Source organism: Pleurodeles waltl, chromosome 6 (genome assembly GCF_031143425.1).
Source record: "Pleurodeles waltl isolate 20211129_DDA chromosome 6, aPleWal1.hap1.20221129, whole genome shotgun sequence".
Lineage (NCBI taxonomy): Eukaryota > Metazoa > Chordata > Amphibia > Caudata > Salamandridae > Pleurodeles > Pleurodeles waltl.
The window spans coordinates 1,164,119,429-1,164,145,338 of record NC_090445.1 but is presented as its reverse complement, the minus strand read 5'-3'; the positions used below and the strand labels follow the sequence as shown (position 1 = coordinate 1,164,145,338).

Below are 25,910 nucleotides of genomic sequence, written 5' to 3'. Positions count from 1 at the left end.
CTTTGCACAGAGTTGTGATGGTCCCATGGAAGATGCTCATTACAAATCCTATGTATATCTTCCCGCGGGTTTTAGCAGTGAAAATTTGGGTAAATAAGTTTGCCATGCCCAACTCCAAAAAGACAGTAGAAAGCAAAGACCTGTTATAAGGTTGGAGTCATTATAGAGGAATACAAATACCTCCAAACAGCACGCGAACCGAAGACAGGGTCAAGCTGCAAAAGTTGTAGTAGTCTAACAACGATATACACAATCTGCCATTGAAAATGTTTCTGATTGGCACATTTGTACAAATTACCACCAAAAGGCTACATTTTGGACAGGGAATGACTGGTATGTGGAGACAAAGAACAGCCTGAGGTGGCGTCTTCACAGGAACTATAAGATTTCAAGGGGCAGCTTGGTGATGTATTTGGGTTTCATTAGCTGGTGGAAGCAGCGTAATTTATAATGTTATACTTGAAGAGACTAATTTACTCATGTATTCGCGATCAACACCAATTAACAGCTTTTTGAAGAAGTTTATTATAATCAAAATGTATTATGTAAGAACCTGTATTATGATAACAAGAAACATTTCCTTACTTTTGGCTTGAATTCTCCATTGAATGCAAACTGGTTTTCTGGCTTTCCATCAGGCACTTTGTACTTCCGGAACCAGTCTACAGTAGATTCCAGGTAATACGGCTTCAGCCGCTGTACGTCCTCGATATCTGACAAAATAAGAGGCTTATCTTAAATCCCAGCAGGCTCACCTCCTTCCCACCGATTAACTTATTTTCTCCGGTTTTCAAGTCCACAGATTAAACGCAATGAAACCACATTTTCAAATATCTCATCAAATTTGGCTTGAGCGTTCAATACTTCACAAAGGTCATGGGCCAAAAGAAAACTTTTGAAAAGTCAAACAAATAAGAAGCACAATCAGGGATCGAGCCACACGTTGTAAAGATGTGAACAAACGAAATAGAGCCATATGTATTAAGGGCACACATGTTCATCAAGAGAGGTACTGCTGGACCAAATGGAAAAACAAAGTTGGAGTCAAACAACTATTTGCAAAATATATTTGACCAAAACTGCACTTACGGCTGAGCAACTGAAATCTTTGGACATTCACAATTGTGTCAACAGTAAAATGATGGTGTTGTATAACAGAATGTGGCCAATCTAACATTCGTATTCGCTGTGATAGACAAACATGAAAGCTAAGTTCCAGTTTGGCACAAACATATTGTGATTTGATATTTCTCAAATTAATTTCTAAATAAATGGCTTGATGGACAAAGCCTTTTTGTGGTTGTGAAGCCTGCAAGTCTCAGAATCACCAGCATTGCAATTGCAATCATGCAAGTGGCAGTATGCTAAAGATCTACTATCAGTCTGAGAAGTCTTTCCAAATCGCAACTTGCAACTCACTGTAAATTGGCAGTCCTTCCGCATTATACTGCCATTTTTCCAGTGGCTTGTAATTTCAATTGTGCCTCCAAACCACTGACTGATAAAGACACCAAAAAGAACGTTTATCCATTCAAATAAGCATTGGCAATGCCAATAGACCTAGTTTTAAAGAAATGCTGTGTGGAAAAGTGACAAGAACAAAGTAACAGATGTAATGCTTGAATGTAAATTCAGCTACGGGTGATCACTCTGGGCCGCATCCCAATCCATTGTTTATTGTCCACCATGCCACCTCAGTTTGGACCCAGCCATATGAAAATTAGCCTTGACCCTGCACCTCAAAGGCATAGTCCAGCCCGAACTTCCAGGCCCTCCCTGAGCCAGAACACAAACAATAAAGGAGCAGTTTTGCTTTAGGTTAGCTATAGCCTGATTCCAGTGGCACAGTCAGCACAGAACTTACGTCTGGGCATACTCGGTGCACTTAGGGGAGTAAATGCAACAAGAACAAGGTGATGGATGATCTCAGTCACGGGCAATCGCTCTGTGCCACATCCCAATCCATCCATGACGTGGCATGGTGTGCAAAATAACAATGAAGTGGGATGCAGCCCAAGTGATTACCAGTGGCTGAGATTAATGCATTCTATCTATCACTCTTTGTATACTAAGAATAGTAATGTGATGCATTAAGAAAGATAGCATGGGAGTTGCTATGTATTTGTGTGGAAGCAAAGAATTGTAGAATAATACTGATGCAATTTAAAAGGCGGGTGACAGTTACACTGTCAAGCCAGAACTAGACATCCACGAAGGTTAGTAGATGCCCTCCTCTAAATCTTTGCAACTGCCAGAGAAAAGCAACAAATATCGAAGACACTTTAATAGCATCCCAGTACCAGGTGAATGCCCCTGAAACTTCAAGCTCAGGCAGCTGGATAAATAATATGATCACAGCTGTGTGGGGGGAAGCACACGTCTGCCCAATCAAAACATGTACTCCTGGCTCTTAATATGTGAGCAGAGCCAAAGTCTCTTTTTAGTGATGCTAACATAATTGTCAGGCCAGACCATAAGAAATGAAGTGGCTACAAATGGACTCATTTGGGCTGATGGCATATGAAGCAGCAGTTAGTGGTCCACAGGGCTGCTGCTTGCTTCACTCAGACAGTTGCAGAATGGCCATACTGTTTTTTTTTTGGTTTACTTGCGGCATCGTCAGTTAAGGAACACTGGATGGAAGAAAAAAAAAAAAAAAAAAAAAAAAAAACACCCGTTTAGTTATGTATGCGTGGGTGGAGGTCGCTGTACTTGGCAGGCATCCATCCTTGCATTTAGGGCTAGCTCTGTGGGGGTTCACAAGCCGAATCTGGCCTCATGATGATAATAAGGCAGGATTCTGTCAACCTTAATCAACGGTTCTTTTGCGCTCAACGGATTTGCACATCCATCACAAAGCGCAAAGTGAAGAAAGAGCTGCGAAGCAGTTGGTATGCATAAACCCGGGCTGTTTTGCGGCCTGACCTTTAATAACTTGGACCCAAAAGGCCTTTCAGATCTTCCCACCCCAATATAAAGTTATGCAAACCATTTGATTTATAGGGTTATAGCTCACTATGGAATTAGACTAAGTCTACTAATTGGATTATTTTTAAGAAAGACAATTCCCGTTGTAATTTTTCTCCAAAACGATACAAAAAACTATCTGCAACTGTTAAGGCACTGCATTACTTTCACTGGTCTGAGGATTACTTTCAGAGCAGCTGCGAGGATTTACATCACTTTGTAAAATAGTCAGGCTGTACTAAGTGTCTCTCTGTCAGTATAAACTAACCAGACATGGAGACTAAACCCAGAAATATTACTTGATGCGCAATTCCAAGAGGAATTGAGACGAGACATTGTAGAATTTCTAGACAGAAACACAGATTCTGTCCCCAAGATTGGCACTGTGTGGGAGGCCCTTAAAGTTATTGTGAGAGGGATCTGCCTGGCGAACAGCTGTGAGGTGGGTTGAACCCTTCGTGACGATGTGCAGAGATTGGAAATTAAACTTAAATATCTTAAGACCCAAGGTGATGGAGAGGCGGATCCCGCGATACTGGCAGACATCCGAGAGACTCTTTTAGAATATAAGGATGTGTCGGAGAGAGAATGCCTCTATCGGGGTAAATATGCTAAGGCTCATGCCTATGGGGAGGGAGAAAGGTCATGACATGCACTCGCCTCTATAATCCTTAGGAGCCCCCCCCCCCCCCCCCCCAGCTAATGACATCCTAGAAGTCAAAACACCATAGGGCATAATGGGCACGGATTCCACAAATATACGTTTTCAACATTTGCGAAGTTCTAGGCAGACCTCTATAGGTCGCGTGGAGAGCCACGGCCAGATTTCACTGGGTACATTGATAATGTGGCGCTGGGCTGGGTTGGTGACGCATGGTGTAAAATTCTGGCTGCGGACTTTAAGGCAGATGAAATTCATGAGGCGATTACTCAGTAGCTAACGGGGAAGGCCGCGGGCCCAATGGCGTCCTGGCTGAATATTATAAGGCCTATGCAGAAATAAGATCAGACAGGATGTCCTCACCCTCCCCTTCAGTCAGGGAGACTTTGAGGCACCTGACTTTGAATTATATTACAATTGTGTGCAAACCCATTACGCCTTTCATTGGTTTACGCATACTCCATACATGTCACATTTGGCACTAGAGGAGGGGTATACAAGCCTGCTTCCTCCGCAGGGATCTGCGCTGGACTTCTCAGATTCAGCAAATTCAAAAGTGGAATTTAGCACCGCTGCATGACAATGATTGATGAGGCGTGTGGGGATGTCCCTGCTTTACTCCCCACTCGTCCCCTTACCAAATAATCGTCTATTATCGGTCACCCAGGAGGCAACCTGTAAGGCAGTTTTGAAAAGGACGGGCTGTGCAAGCTTGAGTGATCTATACACATAGTGCACCTTTGAAACAAAAGAGCAGATTTTTGCAGGTGTAGATCCCACCCCCTAAACATGTTCATCTACCTTAGGATTAGACACAACATTAAAGCAGCCTCCTCCGAATTCCCAGCGGAACCACATACACTGAACACACTATTACAGGTTGATACGCTGCGCGGTCTGGTCTCTACCCTTCATAGTACCATACAAAACAAGGTTTCCAAAGTGGAAATTGGAGCTTGTACCGAATGGCAGAAAGAACCTGAGATGGAACTAACAGATGACATATGGGTGGCATGCTCTGCACACACTGGGGAAGATGCCCCCAGTATTAGACTTCGCATTATACACTATAAATACCTGCACAGAGCATATTACACGCCACGTTGTCTCTGCAGGTATGGGCTAAAGGATAATGGCAGATGCCATCGAAGCAGTGTGGAGAGAGCCGACTTTCTGCATTTGGCAAGGGAATACAGTTACATGGAGAATTACTGGTGCAACATAGAAATGGCACAGAGATATGACAAGCAAAACACTTGCGCTCACTCCCTTACTTGCCTTACTGGGTTGCACACAGCGGGCAGAGCCCTGCTACAGAAAGTTCAATGTGCTGGCGCTACTATTAGCTAAGAGAAGAATTGCACGTAGACAGGGAAGGGGTGGGCCCCCAAGTTTAAGGAATGTCTGAATGATCTTGTCTACTGCAATGGCCAATTGACACTATATGCTGATACCGTGCCTCTGAACTCTAGACTCCGAGATATTTGGGACCCCTTGTAGACATATTTGCTGTCCCACCTGGATTCCTCTGGTCCTGGTGGATCAGCGGGTAACTGAGTCAAAACGCTGGCTATGAGGAGTAAACCTGTAGCGGGGGCCCCTGGGGGAGCAAGGAGCTCTTGTGAGGTGGGAGGTGGCCAAACACGCTGTGCGTTGCTGGACTTTGGGTGGGAACCAGATACACGACTATTAATCCCTACTGCTGGAGAGGGCGAAAAAGGATGGTGACCTGGTATAGTGTGACACAATGTAGGTACGTGGGAAGCGAGCCACAATGGCATGGGGGAAGAATTGCGCAGAGATGAAATATATGTTGCGTTCCTTTGTAGTTAATGTCTAATTAATGCCTGATATGTGACATTACAATGTGACCAAGGGATATGCTAACTGTACATCTTGCATCTGTTGACATTCTTTAATGGGCTTAAGCAGACTGTACAGTTTTTGATCGTTTCACTGCAAAACCAATTTTAAAAAAAGTGCATTACAGTTAGGTCGAGTAGATTATTCAAGTAACTCGACCAGCAGGTCCAGTAATATTTTTATAATTTTTCGAGTCTTATTGTAGCAAGTTCCTCAACAGGCTACTCAATTTCCTACTGCCTGTCAGTCCCAGAAACATTTCAGATACCTCCATTACTACCTTATTATTTTATTTTTTATCTCTGATATGTCTTCCTATGCTCCTTGTCTCCCGCCTTTCTATTCAGCGACCAGATGTCCTGGTTCTTTACCCACAGCATACTACTCCCCGTTAAGGTACAAGCATTTGTGGACGGTCATGCCATTTGCAGGGTTCCTTTCTCATTAATTTGCCTCAATTCTCTCTTCCCCATGGCCTGGACACACCTGGCCTGGACCTTGCTTGCCATTCTCCAAACACTCTCCTTCCCCTGTTACCTTCAGGGTGCCTGACAGCAGCCTAACATACTTTATAAGCAAGAAACATAACATAAAACAGTAACTGATATGTGTGGTCTTTAAGAGAGAGAACAGGAAGAGATACAATACAGATATGAAATTAAACTCTTCAGAAGAAATTAACAACTGGGAGGAAAACACTGCAGAGGAGAAAATTCCAATGTACCACAGAAGACTAGAGACAGGTGGGAGAATGGACTGAAATGCTTTGAATTAAAGTGTTAATGGAGCTAACCTTGGAAACAGAATTCAGCACCCAAGAATAATTGGGTGGAAGTATCAAATGGGTCAGAGTAAGAGTGAAATAAAAAGGTCAAATTATGGGTTTTTTGGATTTCTTATGACCTCTATTTATATACAGACCAAAAAATTAAATCTATGAAAAGGCAGTCATAGCGTGATTATGTGTGGACAAGATAATTCACATCAAGCATTTCCATAATTAGGGTTTTCAGAACTCTACATAGTAGAAAGATAGCTCTCACACAAAGGTGGCTGATACAAATGAGAATCTCAGTTCAAGTATGATAGTGACTGTAGAGGACTACAGCAAATTCAATAGAATGGGTGATAAAAAATGAGCATGGAAGTAATAGCTGTTACCACCATTTACTCATTTAGTGTAATTAACAGACCATTTTTATGCCACCCTATTTTCGCAGATAAGAAGATGCTTATACTTCTATTAGCTAAATAGCCTAGTAGGTCATTCTCAAATTACATGTTGGCTCAAAGGTCAAATTAAGGGAGAGACAGCACAGCAGGTATACTGCAATGTTCTTGAACCATTATGCTAAGATTTTATCCTTCGATGCTAAATGCCATCTTACCAAAGAGATCTCAGGAAATCCATACAATTTACTTTGTGTTACTGTAAACAATGGAACCTGTTTGCAGAGAGCAATTGTTTAATCTGTTAAAAGTGCTGAATACTGCACATCTGTTTGTATTACTGCAGCCATAATTAGGCTTGCCACGATTCAGACTTGTCACTAGAGATTATACATCTTTAACTGGAAAAAACAAAGAGCAACCAATGCCACAAACAACACTGTTTCAGACTCACACATATCCTTAGATAATAAGTTGAACGGAAAATATTTTACCATTATACTGTTCTGCTTCAGGATCTTCAACATTGATGGCAATTATTTTCCAGTCTGTTTCACCCTCGTCAATTAAGGCCAGAGTACCCAAAATCTTGACTTTAATTACCTGCCCTTGCACACACACCTGAAAAAAAAATAACAGGTCAGTTAGTTATAAAGGGAAAATGGTAACACCTTATTCCTCACAAGGTATTGCAACCACACCAAAATAAGTGCACATAAATCTCAAACTTTAATGATTTCAATTAGCTCCTTTATTGATTTCAGGGGGTTATTCTCTTGTTCAGTGAGTACTCAGGCCAGGATGTATCTCAGGATAAAAAAAAAAGGGTACTGGTTGACAGGGGTGTGAGCCCTGGGCAAGCAGCAACCACAATCCAAGTCAGGGTAAGGCACAAGCAAACCCGAATTAACCTATGCTCAACTCCCTGGTTGCTTGACACAGAGCTGTCCGGCTTAACTTAGAGGCAAAGGGTAAAGTATTTTTGCAACACTTCAAACAGTAAAACAGTGAAAACACCACACAAGTTTAGAGAAATAGAGCTTAACTTCATAAATAAAACAAGGTCAAAAAGACAAAAATACAAAATCAGTAGAACAGGAGTTATGATTTTTTAAAGAATAAAAGGTAAAATGCACCTAGAAGCGGAAAGCCCCAACTGTTGCAATACGGTAAGCCATGTCAAAGTCAAAATTTCAAGCGAATGAGATGGTGTGCGGGTCGGATACAGTCCCAGATTAATCCTGCTTACGGTTTACCTTCTCAAGGTTTGTGCCAAGAGTCCCATTCACGTTGGCAAGGAGAGCGTTGTGGGAGACAGTCAGTGTGAAGAGCAGGCCTTACGCCACGGAGTGGCAGGCTGGAACTTCACCCTGGTGGTCCTCTGCAGGCTGTTGATGATGCTGTGTGAAAAGATGGGCTGGTGGTGATTTGCGCTGGATTACGGTGCAAGTGGTGAATTTCCAGTTCGAAAGCTGGAGTTAAAGAGCTTGTTAGCCTCACCAAGGGTCCAGGACCTGAGAGGCACCACTTGGGGGTAAAGAACTCATAGAGTATGGTTCGAGTAGCTGTTGGGGAGCCTTTTATGTCCCTGAGGCTCATATCAAGAGGCCAAGAGACTAACCGTTTGAGCAACTCTAAGGTCCTGGTTTCAAGATGAAGTTGCAGGTCCAGTTCTTCTTCCCCAGGCAAGAAGGCAGCAGGTAAGCACAGCAGGGCAGCAGTTCCTTTAGAGCAGCAGCCCAACAGTGTGGCAGCACAGCAGTTCTTTGTCCCGGCAGAGCATCCACAGGTCCAGAAGTGTACTGAAGAGTTGGTTTCTTTGACTTTCTCTTATGTCCAGTTGTGCCTCTGAAGTGTGGAGAAGCTTCAAGGGGCATGGATTTGAAGTGCACAAGTGCCCTATCTCCGCTGTCCTGACTCCAGACTAACTAGAGGGGGTATGCAGCCCATTGTGTTGTGACAGGACACAGCCTATTCAATTATAAGTGGCGCTGTGCCAAGCCCCTCCCATCCTGCCAGTTATGACCCCATTGTGTGTAGTCTAGGGGAAAACGGAGAGCCTAACTGTCAGCTACACCCAGTCATGTGACCCAGAGACAGGCTGCAGGCACCAAATGGGTAAGGCAAGGAAATGCCAACTTTCTAGAAAGGGCATTTTCAATTTAAAATCTGACTTCACAATTAGTTAGGATTTTAAATTGTGATTTCAGAGACACAAAACAAACTAATTATCTCTTCCTATTTGGAAATTACACACATGAAATGTAATAGGGCAACTCTAATGTTATCCTATGGGAGGGATAAACCCTGCTCCAGTGAAAAACGAATAGAGTTTTTCACTTACCAAGAAATGTAAAGCTTGTAAGTACGTTATGCCTTTGAATTACATTGCACCCTATCCTGGGCGTAGACTAAGGGTGATACATACATACATATATATATATATATATATATATATATATACATACATACATATATATACACATACACACACACACTTAAAAAAAAAAAAAAAAAAAAGTTTGGACTGCAAAAGGTTTATTTTGGCAGGGCAAAATGGCAGTTTAAAACTGCATACAAAGGCTCTTCAATGGCAGGCCTGAGACCTGTTTAAATAGCTACTTAAGCGGATGGCACAATCAGTGCTGCACACCCACCAGCAGCTTTTAATTTACAGGCCCTGGGCACAGACGTTGCCACTTCACAAGGGACATACAACTAAATTAAGTATGCCAACTGGGACTCTAAAAACTAATTTGGCAAAAATGAAGGGGTGAAGGCAAAAAGTCTGGGGATGATCCTGCAGAAAGGGCTAAGTCCAACATCAGCTTTGTGACAAAGAATCAAATAATCTGCCATTTGCAGTTTGTCTATTGGTAATTACCAACAAAGTATGCATGATGACAAACGCTTGTGCACAGCCTTTTCAACCAATTACTAAAGAGTCTTAAGCTGTTGATTCACAGGCCAATATTCTAAATTCCTGCAAATGACTGAAACGACTGATCGTTAAAACAAAAAAAATAAAAAATAAACATTCTGGCCAGAGTACTCTCAGAACCAGGTTTCCATTATTGTCTACAGTTATAGGCTTTGTTCTTCGATCATTTTTCCGAATAACTGTTGTGTGCCACAGACTAGTTAAAGATAGGCAGAGCACACAACCACCCCATGAGGCAAAACTGAAACTTATGCTTCTCAGAATACCAAGTTTGAAAACTGTATACAGGGTTTTTCTTTGACAGCCTTTTGTCATGCTTGTGCTAACATTCAAATAGTTTATGGTTTCTGTGCTGAGTATTTTAACTTGCATCAGGCTGGTCTAGACAGAGGTTTATCATACACAGTGTTACTGTTCCTCTACGGACTGCTTTACCGTGAGGTTTATAAAACAAAGTGTATTATGTATTTAATGGGTAGAATTTGGGATATAGATATATGGAAAATGTCACTTACCCAGTGTACATCTGTTCATGGCATGTTCCGCTGCTTGTTGCGAACAGGTCAAAGTGTGGTGTTCCCCACTTTTGAAAGTATTTTTGAAGTACTTGAGAATTAATCTCCCATTCGTGAGATTGTTGGGGATTTTTGCTGAGGATATCTGCCAATTGATTGTCTATCCCTGGAATATATTTTGCTCATAGATGAATTTGGTTGTGGATTGCCCATTTCCAAATTTTTCGTGCTAGAAGGGACAGTTGGGATGAATGTGTCCCTCCCTGTTTGTTGAGATAATACATGGTTGTCATGTTGTCTGTTTTGATAAGAACATTCTTCTGTGTGAGAGGAGGCTGAAAGGCTTTGAGTGCTCGAAAAACAGCTAACTCTAAGTGGTTTGTGTGTAGCCGTTTGTGTTGGACATCCCACTGCCCTTGAATGTTGTGATTGTTTAGGTGGGCTCCCCAATTAATCACTGATGCATCTGTTGTGATTATGGTCTGAGGCACAGGGTCTTGAAATAGCCACCATTTTTTTTAGATTTCTGGACTTCCACCACTGAAGTGACATGTACACTAAGCGGTCTATCTACACTAGATCTTGAAGTTGACCGTGTGCCTTTGGCCATTGTTGTGCAAGGCACTGTTTAAGGGCCACCTGTTTAATCTTGCGTGTGGCACAATTGCAATGCATGATGCCAACATTCCTGAAATCTTCATGACAAACGTGACAAGGTATTGTTGATTTGTTTTTATTTGTGTGATTAAATTTGGGAAAGCTTGTATCCTTTGTGTATTTGGGTATGCTAGAGCTTGCTGAGTGTTTAGTATTGCGCCCAAATATTGTTGTATTTGTGCTGGTTGAAGGTGTGATTTTTGGTAGTTTATTGAGAACCCTAGTGTATGCAAGGGTCGTATTACATAATGCGTATCATTTTGGCACTGTGTATGACTGTTTGATTTTATTAGCCAATCGTCTAGATATGGAAAGACATGTATATGTTGTCTTCTTAGGTATGCTACCACTACTGCTAAGCACTTTGTGAATACCCTTGGAGCTGCTGTTATTCCAAAAGGCAACACCTTGAACTGGTAGTGTTTTTACTGAATGACAAACCTGAGATAGTTTCTGTGTGCGGGATGGATGGGTATATGAAAACACGCATCTTAGAGGTCTAAAGCGGTCATGTAATCTTGTTATTGTAGTAGTGGAATGACATCCTGTAAAGTTACCATGTGAAAATATTCTGACAGGATATAAAGATTGAGGGGCATGAGTGTGCCATCTTTTTTGTGAATTAGAAAATATAGTGAGTAAACTCCTGTTCCTATTTGAGATTGTGGCACCAATTCTATTGCTTGTTTGAGTAGTAGAGATTGGACCTCTTGTGTAACAGAATGGTGTGTTCTGTGGATAGTTTGTGTGACCTTAGTGGGATATTTGGAGGAGTGTGTATCAATTCTAGGCAATAGCCACTGCGGATAATTAATAGCACCCAATTATCTGTGGTAATATTTTGCCAATTTGTATGGATCTGTTGTAGTTTTCCCCGCCCACAGGAGAGGTGTGGACTGGAAGGGAATGAGAGAAGTCACTGTTTTGGGTGCTGTAGAGGCTCTTTAGAGGCCTGAAATGTTCCTCTCTTTCTTAGGTAGCGTCCTCTATAAGTGCCCCTAAAACTACCCCGTTGGTTTTGGGGTTGATAGGTTGGCTTTGCCTGTGAGGTGGATGCCTCAGAGGGTTGTGGTCTTAAACCACCTCGAAACTGAGGTTTTCGAAAGGATCCCTGTATTGTGCAGAGTAGAGTGCACCCATTGCTTTTGCAGTGTCAGAGTCCTTTCTCAATTTTTCTATGTCTGTGTCTACTTCTGGCCCAAAAAGATGTTTTTTTTAAATCGAACTGCATATTTAACACTGCCTGCTGTATTTCTGGCTTGAATACAGAAGATCTGAGCCATGCATGCCTGCTTATTGTGACTGCAGTATTGACACTTCTAGCAGTGGTATCTGTTGCATCTAGGGCAGATCGTATTTGGTTGTTAGTAATGGCTTGCCCTTCCTCCACTACTTGTTGTGACCTTTTTTGGTGTTCTTTGGGGAGATGCTGGATAATGTCCTGCATCTCGTCCCAATGAGCTCTGTCATAGCGAGCTAATAGTGCTTACGAGTTGGCTACCCTCCACTCATTTGCTGCCTGGGACGCAACTCTTTTCCCTGCAGCATCGAATTTCCTGCACGCCTTATCAGGAGGGGGCACATCTCCTGATGACTGACTATTTGCTCTCTTCCTGGCAGCGCTAACTACCACAGAATTAGGAGGTACCTGATGGGTGATTAAATCAGGGTCAGAGGTTGCAGGTTAATATATTTATTCTATCCTAGGTGTTATTATACATGCTTTAACAGGTTCACTAAGTATCTGATCCGCATGTTTTACCATGCCTGGGAGCATCAGAAGGCATTGATATCTAGAATGTGTTGAGGATAGGGTGTTAAATAAGAAATCCTCTTCTAGGGGTTCTGTATGCATGGTGACACCATGATATGCTGGAGCTCTAGTTATAACTTGGTTATAGACGGTACTATCCTCAGGTGGTGATGGTGTAGAGGGATAGCTGTCTGGATCGTTACTAGGAATGGGATCTGGGTCATAAAGGTCCCATGGATCCACATTGTCTTGTTGTGAATCATAAGAGTGAGTGGGTGACTGCACTGGTGTAGGACTAGTAGGAGGAGAGGTAAGTAGGTGTGGAGAATGAGGAGGAGAAGCTTGAGGAGGTGGTGGTTTCTCCTTCTGCTTTGGCACTTTTGCTGGAGGCTGCATAGTGTCCAATTCCTCTGGAAAGGCTAGCTTACTTTTTGTTTTTAAAGGAGGTGCTGTCAGAACTCTCCCTGTTTCCTCATGGATGTGGATCCTGGATTGCCTTTATCCATAACTTCTAGTATTGGTTGTATCTCTAACTCCTCTTCAGAGGTTTTGGGGCTTTCTTTAAGTCTCTTTGAAAGTCCATGTTCCTCTGTATAAGGTGGCCTTTTCGGCTCCGAAGCAAGCTTTTTCGGGATCGAAAAAGATGAGGACGAAGGTTTCGGCTCCGAAAGTGGTTTTCTAATTTTCAAATTCAAAAAAGGTGTCCAATGGAGTCGGACATGGAGCTTTTTGTGGTCTCTGATTTTTTTCGGAGGAGTGGCCTTTTTCGGTGCCGAACAGTAAGTTGGTCACCGCCAGTCTTTTTTTGGGCCAAGCCAAGGCCTTCCAGCAGTGGCATATCCAAGACCTTGTGTTTTTTCTTTTGTGAGGATACAGGGGCAGACGTACTCACATGTTATCCTGCTGTGACCGGTCTGTCTTCTTCTGCTTCCTGTTCGGACTCAAAATCTCGAACCGAGACTGCAGTTTGCATCAGTTCTTCTTCCTCTATGTCGAGATGTTCACCGCTTCTCAACGCCATTTCGAGTCTTCGTGCCGTCCTGTCTCAAAGAGTCTTTTCGAGTGGAAGGATCGACAGGCCTCACAGTTTTCTTTCCGATGATCTGGGCAAAGGCAAAGGTTGCAAACCAGATGCTGATCTGTGTACGGGTACTTCGTGTGGCACGAGGACAAAATCGGAATGGTGTCCAATCCATGAGGCTTCCACGTGGTCGGCCCGAATAGGCCGGAGTTGGGCGCGCGCACCCCAAAGGGCGAATAAAGTTGTTTTCCCAACGGTACTGCTGTGTTGATGGAAGGACATAAACCCAATCGATACAATACCGAAGAAAAGAGAGTTTTACAGAGTTTTCCGAATCAAAATCTTGGAGCAAGAGGAAACACGTCCGAACCCGACAGCGGAAAGAAAACAATCTAACAATGGAGTCGATGCCCATGCGCAATGGAACCGAAGAGGATCCCGAGACTCGAAAACACTTCTTCGAACAAAAACAACTTGTAACACTCCGGGCCCAACACTAGATGGCAGGATAATGCACAGAATGTGTATTTGCAGCTACACATGCCATCGAATATGAGAGAGGTGTGGGGTGTTTGCTTCCGTCTTGAGGTTGTTCATAAGAAAAAAATATCGAAAACTTACCAGGATAGCTGTGGCTTTACCACAGTAATTTTGCGATGAGCCTATGGAATCCACGTACTTGTGTTCTGCAACTTTCATTTGGTCTGTTGTGATTTTATCCTGGAGAAAGGCAGACGGTGGCTGCATACTAATTACGAAACAAGTGCGGAACGGATTCTCCTTTTGGGAATAAGGGTAAACTGTTTCTGCTGCATTTTGGATATTTTTTGTTTTTGTTTTGGCGGTTGTCAGAGCAGTCGTGCTGTTCCTGTTGGAGGATGTGATCGCGCACTAGAAATTGTGGGATGGAGCTAAGCGCTCTTCACACTATAGTGTGTATGGCTCAAGGTTCGGAGAAAGTCACCAGCGCATGGATTCGGTGTTGACAGTGCCAGAGCATGTAGGAAAAGGGCACATGCCTCCTCAGCACGAAGTACGTTATTACATGAGGTCAGAGGACATGACCTAAACATGCTGCCATTTGGTAAGAGTTCCATCCTTCTGTCAGTGAAGCAAGAGTTTCACAAAGGATGTACACAGATCACTGTTCATCAACTGTTAGACTGGATTTAAACAGCTATTGAAGTAATTGTATAGTTTAATCTTTCCTTTTTTTTTTCTCGTGCTATTATTTCGACAAGCAGTTCATCATCAGCAAATAAACACTGATAACTTGCACCTCACCTCTCCTAAAGAGTTTCCTTCAACTCCTGGTGAACACTCAGTCAACTGGGTTGAATTGAATTAGTATTTCTTCTACTATATAGTAAATTTGAAAGACAATAATAAATTGTTGTCTGAAAAGAAAAATAGAATTTTCCTGCACTGCTTATGGCTTGCAAATTTATAATCAGCTACAGAAAATCGGAAAGAAATGCTGATGATTTAGATGTGTTTAACCCCTTCGCTGCCAGGCCTTTTCCCCCTGAGGTGGCAAGCCTTTTTTTGGCTATTTGTGGCAGTTCGCGCTTAGGCCCTCATAAGCTACCGACGCCAAATTTGCATCCTTTTTTTCCCAACATCCTAGGGATTCTAGAGGTAGCCAGAGTTTGGGGGTTCCCCCTGAAGGAGACCAAGAACCTAGCCAAACAAAAAAAATAACCAATCTAAATCTAAAATCACCATCTTCACAGCTTTCAGGAACATGCAGCCTTGAATCAGAAAACCACATTTTTCAACACAATTTTGGCATTTTACTGGGACATACCCCATTTTTACAATTTTCTGTGCTTTTAGCCTCCTTCCAGTTAGTGACAGAAATGGGTGTGAAATCAATGCTGGATCCCGGAAAGCTAAACATTTCTGATAAGTAGACAAACGTTTGAATTCAGCAAGGGGCCATTTGTGTAGATCCTACAAGGTTTTCCTACAGAAATTAACAGCTGAAATAAAAACATATTGATATTGAGGTGAAAAAACTGCCATTTTTCTTCACGTTTTACTTTAACTTTTCCCTGCAATATCAGATTGTTTAAAGCAATATACTGTTACATCTGCTGGGCTCTTCTGGTTGCAGGGATATATAGGGCTTGTAGGTTCATCAAGAACCCCAGGTACCCAGAGCCAATAAATGAGCTGCACCTTGCAATGGGTTTTCATTCTACACTGGGTATACAGCAAGTCATTTGCTGAAATATAAAGAGTTAAAAATAGGTATCAAGAAAACCTTTTTATTTTCAAAATGGGCACAAGATAAGGTGTTGAGAAGCAGTGGTTATTTGCACATCTCTGGATTCCAGGGTGCTCCTAGTAGCATGTGAATTACAGGGCATTTCTCAAATAGACTTCTTTTTTTACACAGTCTTCCATTTGGAAGGAAAAAATGTAGAGAAAGACAAGGGGCAATAACACTTGTTTTGCTATTCTTTTTCCCCCAAGTCTCCCGATAAAAAATGGTACCTCACTTGCGTGGGTAGGCCTAATGCTCGTGACAGGAAACACAACATGGACACATCACATTTTTACATTGAAATCTGATGTGTTTTTTGCGAAGTGCCTAGCTGTAGATTTTGGCCTCTAGCTCAGCACCTAGGGAAACCTACCAAACCTGTGCATTTTTTAAAACTAGACACCTAGGGGAATCCAAGATGGGGTGACTTGTGGGGCTCTGACCAGGTCCTGTTACCCAGAATCCTTTGCAATTTGGCCCAAAAAAAACCCACTTTTCCCTCACATTTTGGTGGCAGAAAATTTGGGAATCTGAGAAGAGCCACAAATTTTCTTCCATCCAGCGTTCCCCCAAGTCTCCCAATAGAAATGGTACCGCACTTGTGTGGGTAGGCCTAGTGCCCGTGAAAGGAAATGCCCCAAAACACTACCTGGACACATCAAAATTATCAAATACAAAACTACCTGTTTTTGCGGGGGGCACCTGAGTTTTTGGTCCTGGGCTCAGGAGCCATCTAGGGAAACCTACCAAACTTAGACATTTTGAAAACTGGACACCCAAGGGAGTGCAGGGAGGTGTGACTTGCGTGGATCCCTTAGTGTTTTCTCACCCAGAATCCTCGGCAAACATCAAATTTAGCTGGAAACAAAATCACATTTTTCCCACATTTCTGGGTGGGATCACCGCACCGGGCCAAATTTTCAACCACCCAATGTTCCCCTCAGTCTCCCGGTAAAAATAATACTTCACTTGTGTAGGTGGGCCAAGTGCCTGTGACCAGGAAGAGCCAAAAACATGTCGAAATTGAGGGGGAACCATAGCGGGTTCAAAAGAGCAGTTTGAAAAAAAAAATATCATTTTTAGGCTGACAAGTGGGGCAGAATTTTATCGGTATAGATGAGACAATGCTGGGTGGTAGGAATTTTGTAGATTCCTGCAGATTTTGGAAGGTTCCATCACAAAAATGTGGAAAAAATGTGTGATTTCCAGCAAAGTTGGAGATTTGCAGGGCATTGTGGGTAAGAAAATGGTGCAGGGTGCATGTGAAGCACACCACCCTGGACTCACCCAGATGTTTAGTTTTCAGATGTATCTAGGTCTTGTGGATTTTTCTACATAGCATCCCAAAGCCCCAAAAGTGCAGCCCTCACCATTCCAAGTGGGACGGTTTTGAGAGTTAGCCAAGCTCTCATGGCCCAAATGTAAAACCAAAACCCAAAATAATCAAATGTCCTCTTGCTTGCTGTGGGATAAGATGTTTTAGTGTGCGGGGGGAGAACTGAAAGACACTTCCCCCCTTTAGTTGAGGTGGGGGCATAACCATGCCATACTGGTTGGTAGCCACCACCACACTATTTTTTTTTTTTTTTTTTTTTTAACTCTCTGGCATCTAGTACACTTTCTGCCTCCCCCGGGTGTGGATCGGGGGTAATTGCCTTATCTGCCCACTGGTGGGAGGAACAACTTTGGCCCCTTTTATTTGGGGTGGGGGTATGGCCATACCCCCACCCTCTTATTTAAAAAATAATAATAATAATAATAATCTTCCCTGGTCTCTGGTGGGCTTTCTGCCCCCTTGTGGACAGATGGGCCTTCCAAAAATAGACCCATCTGCCCCCAAGGGAGGCAGATATGGCCAACAGTAATGTGCCCCGATGGGGAGAGACCCTTGCTCAAGGGGCTGCCCCAAACAAAACACACACACACACACACACACACACACACACATCCCTAGTGCCTAAGTGGTTTCTGCCCCCCCCCCCCCCCTCGGGGCACTAGGCCTAATAGAAATAGGCCGATCAGCCCCATATATAAAAAAATTAACAAAAAAAATATCCCTGGTATCTAGGGGTTTCGGGGCAGAAAAGGCCCAAAAATATTTTGCCCCCCTGCGGAGCGGCCCTTGCCCCACGGTTCACTCCACTTATGTATAAATATAAATAAATCCCTGGTTTTTAGTGGTTTGGGGCAGATTAGCCTAATAGAAATAGGCCGATCTGCCCCCAAGGAGGGCAGAAATGGCCTAAAAGTAAATTTGCCCCCAGGGGAGTGACCCTTGCCCACATATTAAAAAATAAAATAAAATAAACAAACAAATTATCCCTGGTATCTAGCAGAGAATCTGATCAAGGATATTATTATAATAGTTAGGAAGGAAGAGCTTTCTCATGGTTCAACTAAAGCTACCGTGTCTCAGATAAGAAAGGTTTGACTTGGTGAACATTAGTTGCTTCTGCTTTGAGGAAGTACTTTACATGAAGCTTTATTTGACAAATTTCCTACAAAAGCTGACAAGTGTCTGGAGTGTGGCTTAGTGGGTCATTTTACCAGAGTGTGCAAAAGAAGGTTAAAAAAAAAAAAAAACTAACAGAGTGACGTATGCTGGAGAGTGAAGGTGATTCCTCATCGGATAATACAGATGGGGTGAACGTGATGAATGATTTTTTGTTTTAAAACAAAGGTAGTGTAAAATATTCCAGGTGCTGAAAATATTGAACCTTTATGTTGGGTATTATTTGGAGAAGTTTCTTTTCAGGTGGCAGACAACTCTGGTTCGGCATACACTATTATTGCTAAATATGTTTGGGGGGTAAAGCATTTTGTTCCAGACATGGGTAACCATTTAGAATCTCCCGATATTAACTCAGAGTTACATGGGTGAAAATATCGATATGGCGGGTTTTATACATCTTGTATTCAGCATTAAGAATATACATGCCTAGTGCAAGCTTAAGGTGGCTAAGGATGGTCCATCTGAGCTGTAGTGGAAAGATCAAGGAAGACTGAAAATAATTTTGGATCCCAACTGTCAAGAGCAAGTTTTGGTTGCATGTGTTGAGGAAGACACTAAAAAGGACTACTGGGCGAGTTCCCCTCTGCGTTCAGTGGAAAAATTGAAAGGTTGAGAGGCTTTACTCACCAAAATAGATTGAAAACTAAAGCTACTTCAAAAACACATAAAACACGCAACATTTCTTTCATAGTTAGGGAAGGGGTTAAGAAAAAATTGGAGACCTCAAAGGAGCAACAGATTATTGAGCCAATTGAGGCATCAGAATGCGTTTCTGCTTTAGCTAGGGACACTAATGGGAACGTGTGTTTGGGTGCAGATTTGAGGGGGTTAAACAACAATAGTGTGGTTGGATGAATTCCCTTTGCCAAGAATTGATGAGATGCCTTTAATTAGACAGGCCAAGTGGTTTTCCACTTTAGATCAGTCTGCTGCGTATCATCAGATAGCTTTGGATCCATCAAGCAGACATCGTATTACGTTCGGTCCACCTTTTGGATGCTATCAATTTCATAGCATGCCTTTAGGGTTAGCGTCAGCGATGTTTTGAAGACTCATGACATAACAGTTTGGAGAGATGGCTGGTGTAAGATTTTTTTCTGGATGATATGTTGATCATGGGACGAAATAAAAGAAAACATGACTAAGTGTTAGGATAGGTGTTGAGCATTCACAAAGAAAAAGGTTTGATGGCCGCGATCACTAAATGCAAATCTGCAGAAAGAAAAGTCATGAATTTGGGTCACGAGACAGTGGGATCAAACCTTCAGAAAAACTTGTGGAAGCCATTTATAACACGCTGCAATCCAAGTCCATGGATGAATTCAGTCCTTTCTAGGGTTTGGTAGAATTTTATTCGAAGTCTGTTGAAACCTTTTCAGAGAAAACCCTTGCTATGGCTTTGGTGTTGAGGATCAAATCCAAATTTGATTGGTCTGATGCATGTCAGAAGTAGTTTTTGGAAATCAAATATACAATTGTAAAACACCCATGTTGCAAGGTTACAGTCCCACAACTGAAACACTTGTAACAGATGCTAGTTTGAAGGGTGTAGGTATTGCCCGTACACAAAAAAGGAACATGGGAAAGAAGTTATGGCTCTTGCTTCTTGCTCTCTTTCACCAGCTGAAGTATTCTATGATAGAGATAGAAACATTAGCACATGTGTGGGCATTGCAGCACTTTGGAAAGTTCTTTTGGGAAAGAAAATGTGTAATATGATTGCATCACAAGCCTTCAACTAAACATCTAACTATAGAGGGATTACATAAAGCATCTGCCAGTATAGCAAGATTATCTGTGTGTTCTTGTATGAAGTTCAGTATGTGCCTGGAATTAAGAATATTACAGCTGATTTTTTTGGCAGACTGTCATTGCCTCCTAGGAAGGCTGACTAGGATCCTTAGAATGGGTTTGATATGTCTGGAAACTATGTAGTCAATAGCGTACAGAAGGATGAGTGGATAGAAGCTTACACTAAAGGTGGCAATTTAAAGAGTGCTAAAGAAAAGGTTGGGGGAAAACTAGAGATCAAACCTTTGGGAGAAATGAGGGCATTTTGAGATGTACGTGATGAATTAAGTGTTGGTATAAGTTAGACCTGACAGCCTTAGGGTAGTCATCTTCCAACGTTTTGCCTCCCTCCCTCCAGTTTTCGGACACTGTTGCTGGTTTTTAAGACTGTGTGCACTTTACCACCGCTAACCAGTGCTAAAGAGCATATGATCTCTCCCTAAACATGGTAACACTGGCTTATACCCAGTTGGCATTTTACATTTAATTGTAAGTCACTTGTAAAGTGCACTACATGTGCCTAAGGCCTGTAAATTAACTGCAACTAGTGGGCCTACAGCACTGGTTGTGCCACCTACATAGGTAGCTCCTTAACCATGTCTTAGGCCTGCCAGTGCAGGGCCTGGGTGTGCAGTATCCCTGCCGCTTCAACATGGCATTTAAAATTAATTGCCAAGCCTTAAACTCCCCTTTTTGTACATACAAGTCAACCCTAAGGTAGGCCCTAGGTACCCATAGGGCAGGGTGCTATGTAGTTAAAAGGCAGGACATGTACATGTGTGGTTTATATGTACTGGTAGTGGGAAACCCTTAAATTGGTTTTCCACTACTGTGAGGCCTCCTCCTTTCATAAGATAGCATTAGGGCTACCCTCATATACTGTTTGAGTGGTAGATTCTGATCAGAAAGGGGTAACCAGGTCATATTTAGCATGGCCAGAATGGTAATACAACATCTTGTTTATTGATAAGGTTGGATTTTATACTACTATTTTAGAAATGCTACTTTTAGAAAGTGAGCATTTCTCTACACTTAAAATCCATCTGTGCCTTACTGCCTGTCTCCAATCCACGTCTGGGCTGGGCTGGTTGACAGCTCCCTTGTGCATTTCACCCAGACAACCACAAACATAGGATATTCAGTCACACCAGCACTCACCTGCATACTGAATGGGTCTTCCTGGGCTGGGAAGGTGGAGGGCCTGACACTTACATTTCAAAGGCTAGTGGCCTGCCCACACACAATGGACTGCCAAACCCTCTAGTGGGACCCTGGCAGACAGACCTGTACTGAAAGGGGACCTTGTGCACTTCAAAACCTCTCTTTGAAGTTTCCTCCACTTCAAAGGCATTTTTGGCTATATAAACTGGGTCCCTGACCCCACCAACTCAGACACTTCTGGACCTGAACCTGCAAACTGTCAAGAGGAACTGCCTGGCTTCCCAAATAACTCATCTGGACTACTTTGCTGTGAAGGACTGCTGCCCTGCTGTTGCCCCGCTGCCTTGCTGGCCTCTGACTTTGCTGAGAAGTGCTCTCCAAGGGCTTGGATTGAGCTTGTCTCCTGTTTTCTGAAGTTTCAGGGCCAAAAAGACTTAATCTCTTCAAGAAAACTCCTTGTGCGCCGAAAATCGCCGCACAGCCTGCCGGAAACTATGCACAGTCCGCCCTGCAACAAGAAAATCACTGCACAGCCAAACCAGACCAACGCAGCTCGCCTTACCGAGCGATGATCGAAGCAGCGCCTGCGTTGCAACCAGAAATTTGATGCACAGCCCTAACGGATTGACGCAGAGACGAGCCAGAACGACGCAGCCCGACTTCCTGAGTGAAGAATCGACGCAGCGCCTGCCGTGCAACAGAAAATCCAATGCATGGTCTACCGGATCGACGCAACAACTGACTCCTTCCCGCATGCCCAGGATTTTTCCTGCATCGTCCCTGGGTGTCAAAAAGATCCCTGCATCGCAGTGAGAAACTAAGACTGTACACCGGAAATTGACGCAAAGCCCCTTGCAGCGTGAAAAGAAACAACGTATCGCACACCTTATTTTTTACATGCATCTCGTCTGCGGTCTCCGTGAGTGGTTATTTTGACGCAAACCAGATACTTTATGCAAACAAGAGACAATTGTTGATTTCTAAGATTTAAGACTTTTTAATCTTGCAAAAGTGAAATCTCAACTTGGGCTAATTTAACCAGATAAATATAATATTTTCTAAACCTGTGTGGTGTTTTCACTGTTACTGTATGATTTATTGCACAAATACATAAAATGCATTGCCTTCTAAGTTAAGCCTGACTGCTCAGTGCCAAGTGGGCACAGGATTGTGTGTTACTTACCCTGGCTAGGATTATGGTCCCTATTTGGACAAAGGTGAATACCTCTGCCAACTAGAGACTCCATTTCTAACAGTGTATTTATTTTGAGGGGTGATGAAGTTCATTGCACAAAATGCTATCTGAGAAATAATTTTATTGCCCTGTCGCAAAGGACAGTGTGATATAATGCATACTAAACGAAATGTGAAGACTTTGTACTAATTGCTGAAGGTGGATTTGGAAACTGAAAGATTTGTGAGGTCTTGTATGCAATGTGAGAATGTTGACAAATCTCAGAAAACTGTAAATCCTGTAATGCATTCTTCAGGCTGTCCCAGGTTAACAGGGACAATGCAGCATTGGACATCATGGGGCTTGTTACATGGGGGGATTCTTGTTTTAAGTACATAGCTGTGTTCGTGGATATATTTTCAAGGTTGACTGAATTGAGTGAGGTGACACTGGAACAGTGATTCCATTTCTTGTGGGGGGTTTTTGAGACAGGGATTTCTGGTGTATTTAAACGGACACTGTCAGGATGAAATAGGTTTGCATCACTGAGCAGAGATTCACTGCACTTTATCCTCCTAGTGGCAATGGAGTGTTGAGAGGGCTAATAGAGAGATCAAAGGTATTTTACCTGACCTTCACACTGAGCTCCGGATTTTCTTTTTTATTATATTTTTTTTAGCCCTTTTGGGGCTATTAGGGACCTCGTACAGGGAACAGAGATGAAGGCTTCAGTTTTTGACAGAAAGAACTGCTTTACTGGTCCCGCAATTAAAAACTGAAATGTTTGCTTTGGATTGGCATGGCTGCAGAGCTACAGCCAAGCAACAGCAAACAGCTATGTCCCGGGGGAGGGCACCCCGGGACATAGTAGGAGCCACTCCTGGGTGGTGTCGGTCCCCAGTGCCATCTTTGGCTCCTAGAGGGGGGCCACACGCTGCCCCCCTCCAATGTGAAGGAAGCTCCGGGGACGTTGTGGTCCCCAGGGGTAATGGTAGCCCCAAAAGGACCCTTTATTTCTTAAAATATTTGCCCTGGGGGGTGGTGGTACCCAGGGTTGCAGGAGAACCGCACGGCACGCGCAAATCAAAAATCAATAACACTTTGCCCCCGGGGAGGGGGGAGTTGGTATTCAGGGCAGTGGGGGGGCCTGCTGGCTCCTCGCAAATAAATACAATTTTTCCCTGTGGGTGGCGGTCCCTGGGGGGCCACAGCCCCCCTGCATTACCAACATTCATCACCTCAGGCGGGGGGGGGGAAGAGGGGTTGGGGTCCCGGAGTAGCAGATGGGGGGGGGGGGGGGAGCTGTCTCCTGCACTTTTACAAAATTGCCCCTAGGACCTGGCCCACCTGGGGGCTTGATAATGAAGAGTGGGAGCCCGTGCTTAATTAAAAAAATATATATTTTTTTAATTTTAAGGCAGATCTGAGGATCCAGCGGGAAAAAAATAATGCATTTTAGCCCTGGAGGGGTCCACTTGGGACCCCACCACCAGAGCTAAGAGTAAGGAGTTAGGGTGTCCTACCCTGGCCCATTTTCTTTTTTTCCACTTTTTTGGGGGAATCTGGTGCAGCAGAGTCCCAAGATGGCTGACAACACTTCAACAGCTTCTGTTGTTGAAGTGTTATAAGTCAGTCAGATCTCAGCATGAGATCGTTTGGGGTCGCGAATCCTTCGCGTCCCTAGATATACAAATTTGTTTTCTCCTTACATTTCTCAAACACTACTGAACGGAATTACACACAAAAAAAAAAACACTCTTTCTGGCTGAAGACCTACTTTCCTGCCAAATTTGGTGTAATTCCGTCCAGTAGTTTTTGATCTATCGCTGTTCAAAATCCCTATGGAAAAATGAATGGAGAAAACGTGTTTTGGGAGTTCCCTTTTTTCTCGCCCCCTCTTGATGGATCGCCCCGAAACGTTCCAGGCAGCAGCTGACGGAACGGGCAAATGTTTTTGCAATGTTTCATGAAGATTCGTCAATGCTGTGTCAAAGATATAGTCAGGTAAAAAAACACTATGTATAGAAATGTAATCCTACCTGTAAGGCACTAGGTATATGTATGTATGTATGTATGAATGAATGTATGTATGTATATGTATATATATATATATATATATATATACACAGGGAGTGCAGAATTATTAGGCAAGTTGTATTTTTGAGGATTAATTTTATTATTGAACAACAACCATGTTCTCAATGAACCCAAAAAAATCATTAATATCAAAGCTGAATATTTTTGGAAGTAGTTTTTAGTTTGTTTTTAGTTTTAGCTATGTTAGGGGGATATCTGTGTGTGCAGGTGACTATTACTGTGCATAATTATTAGGCAACTTAACAAAAAAAAATATATACCCATTTCAATTATTTATTATTACCAGTGAAACCAATATAACATCTCAACATTCACAAATATACATTTCTGACATTCAAAAACAAAACAAAAACAAATCAGTGACCAATATAGCCACCTTTCTTTGCAAGGACACTCAAAAGCCTGCCATCCATGGATTCTGTCAGTGTTTTGATCTGTTCACCATCAACATTGCGTGCAGCAGCAACCACAGCCTCCCAGACACTGTTCAGAGAGGTGTACTGTTTTCCCTCCTTGTAAATCTCACATTTGATGATGGACCACAGGTTCTCAATGGGGTTCAGATCAGGTGAACAAGGAGGCCATGTCATTAGATTTCCTTCTTTTATACCCTTTCTTGCCAGCCACGCTGTGGAGTACTTGGACGCGTGTGATGGAGCATTGTCCTGCATGAAAATCATGTTTTTCTTGAAGGATGCAGACTTCTTCCTGTACCACTGCTTGAAGAAGGTGTCTTCCAGGAACTGGCAGTAGGACTGGGAGTTGAGCTTGACTCCATCCTCAACCCGAAAAGGCCCCACAAGCTCATCTTTGATGATACCAGCCCAAACCAGTACTCCACCTCCACCTTGCTGGCGTCTGAGTCGGACTGGAGCTCTCTGCCCTTTACCAATCCAGCCACGGGCCCATCCATCTGGCCCATCAAGACTCACTCTCATTTCATCAGTCCATAAAACCTTAGAAAAATCAGTCTTGAGATATTTCTTGGCCCAGTCTTGACGTTTCAGCTTGTGTGTCTTGTTCAGTGGTGGTCGTCTTTCAGCCTTTCTTACCTTGGCCATGTCTCTGAGTATTGCACACCTTGTGCTTTTGGGCACTCCAGTGATGTTGCAGCTCTGAAATATGGCCAAACTGGTGGCAAGTAGCATCGTGGCAGCTGCACGCTTGACTTTTCTCAGTTCATGGGCAGTTATTTTGCGCCTTGGTTTTTCCACACGCTTCTTGCGACCCTGTTGACTATTTTGAATGAAACGCTTGATTGTTCGATGATCACGCTTCAGAAGCTTTGCAATTTTAAGAGTGCTGCATCCCTCTGCAAGATATCTCACTATTTTTGACTTTTCTGAGCCTGTCAAGTC

General features: G+C 43.0%; 1 protein-coding gene across 2 annotated transcripts in view; it reads right to left on the bottom strand.

Moving 5' to 3' along the window:
- PPA1 (inorganic pyrophosphatase 1) overlaps positions 1-25,910 on the bottom strand; it is a 327,202-nt gene that overhangs the window by 167,688 nt on the left and 133,604 nt on the right. For both annotated transcript variants that reach the window (XR_011204987.1, XM_069240377.1), the window contains exons 6-7: positions 7,156-7,282; positions 586-713 (exon numbers count right to left, since the gene is read on the bottom strand). Coding sequence is in view for 1 of the 2 variants with exons in the window: in XM_069240377.1 (XP_069096478.1) it covers positions 586-713; positions 7,156-7,282 (255 nt within the window). In the remaining variant the exon portion in view is untranslated. The remainder of the gene's footprint in view (positions 1-585; positions 714-7,155; positions 7,283-25,910) is intronic.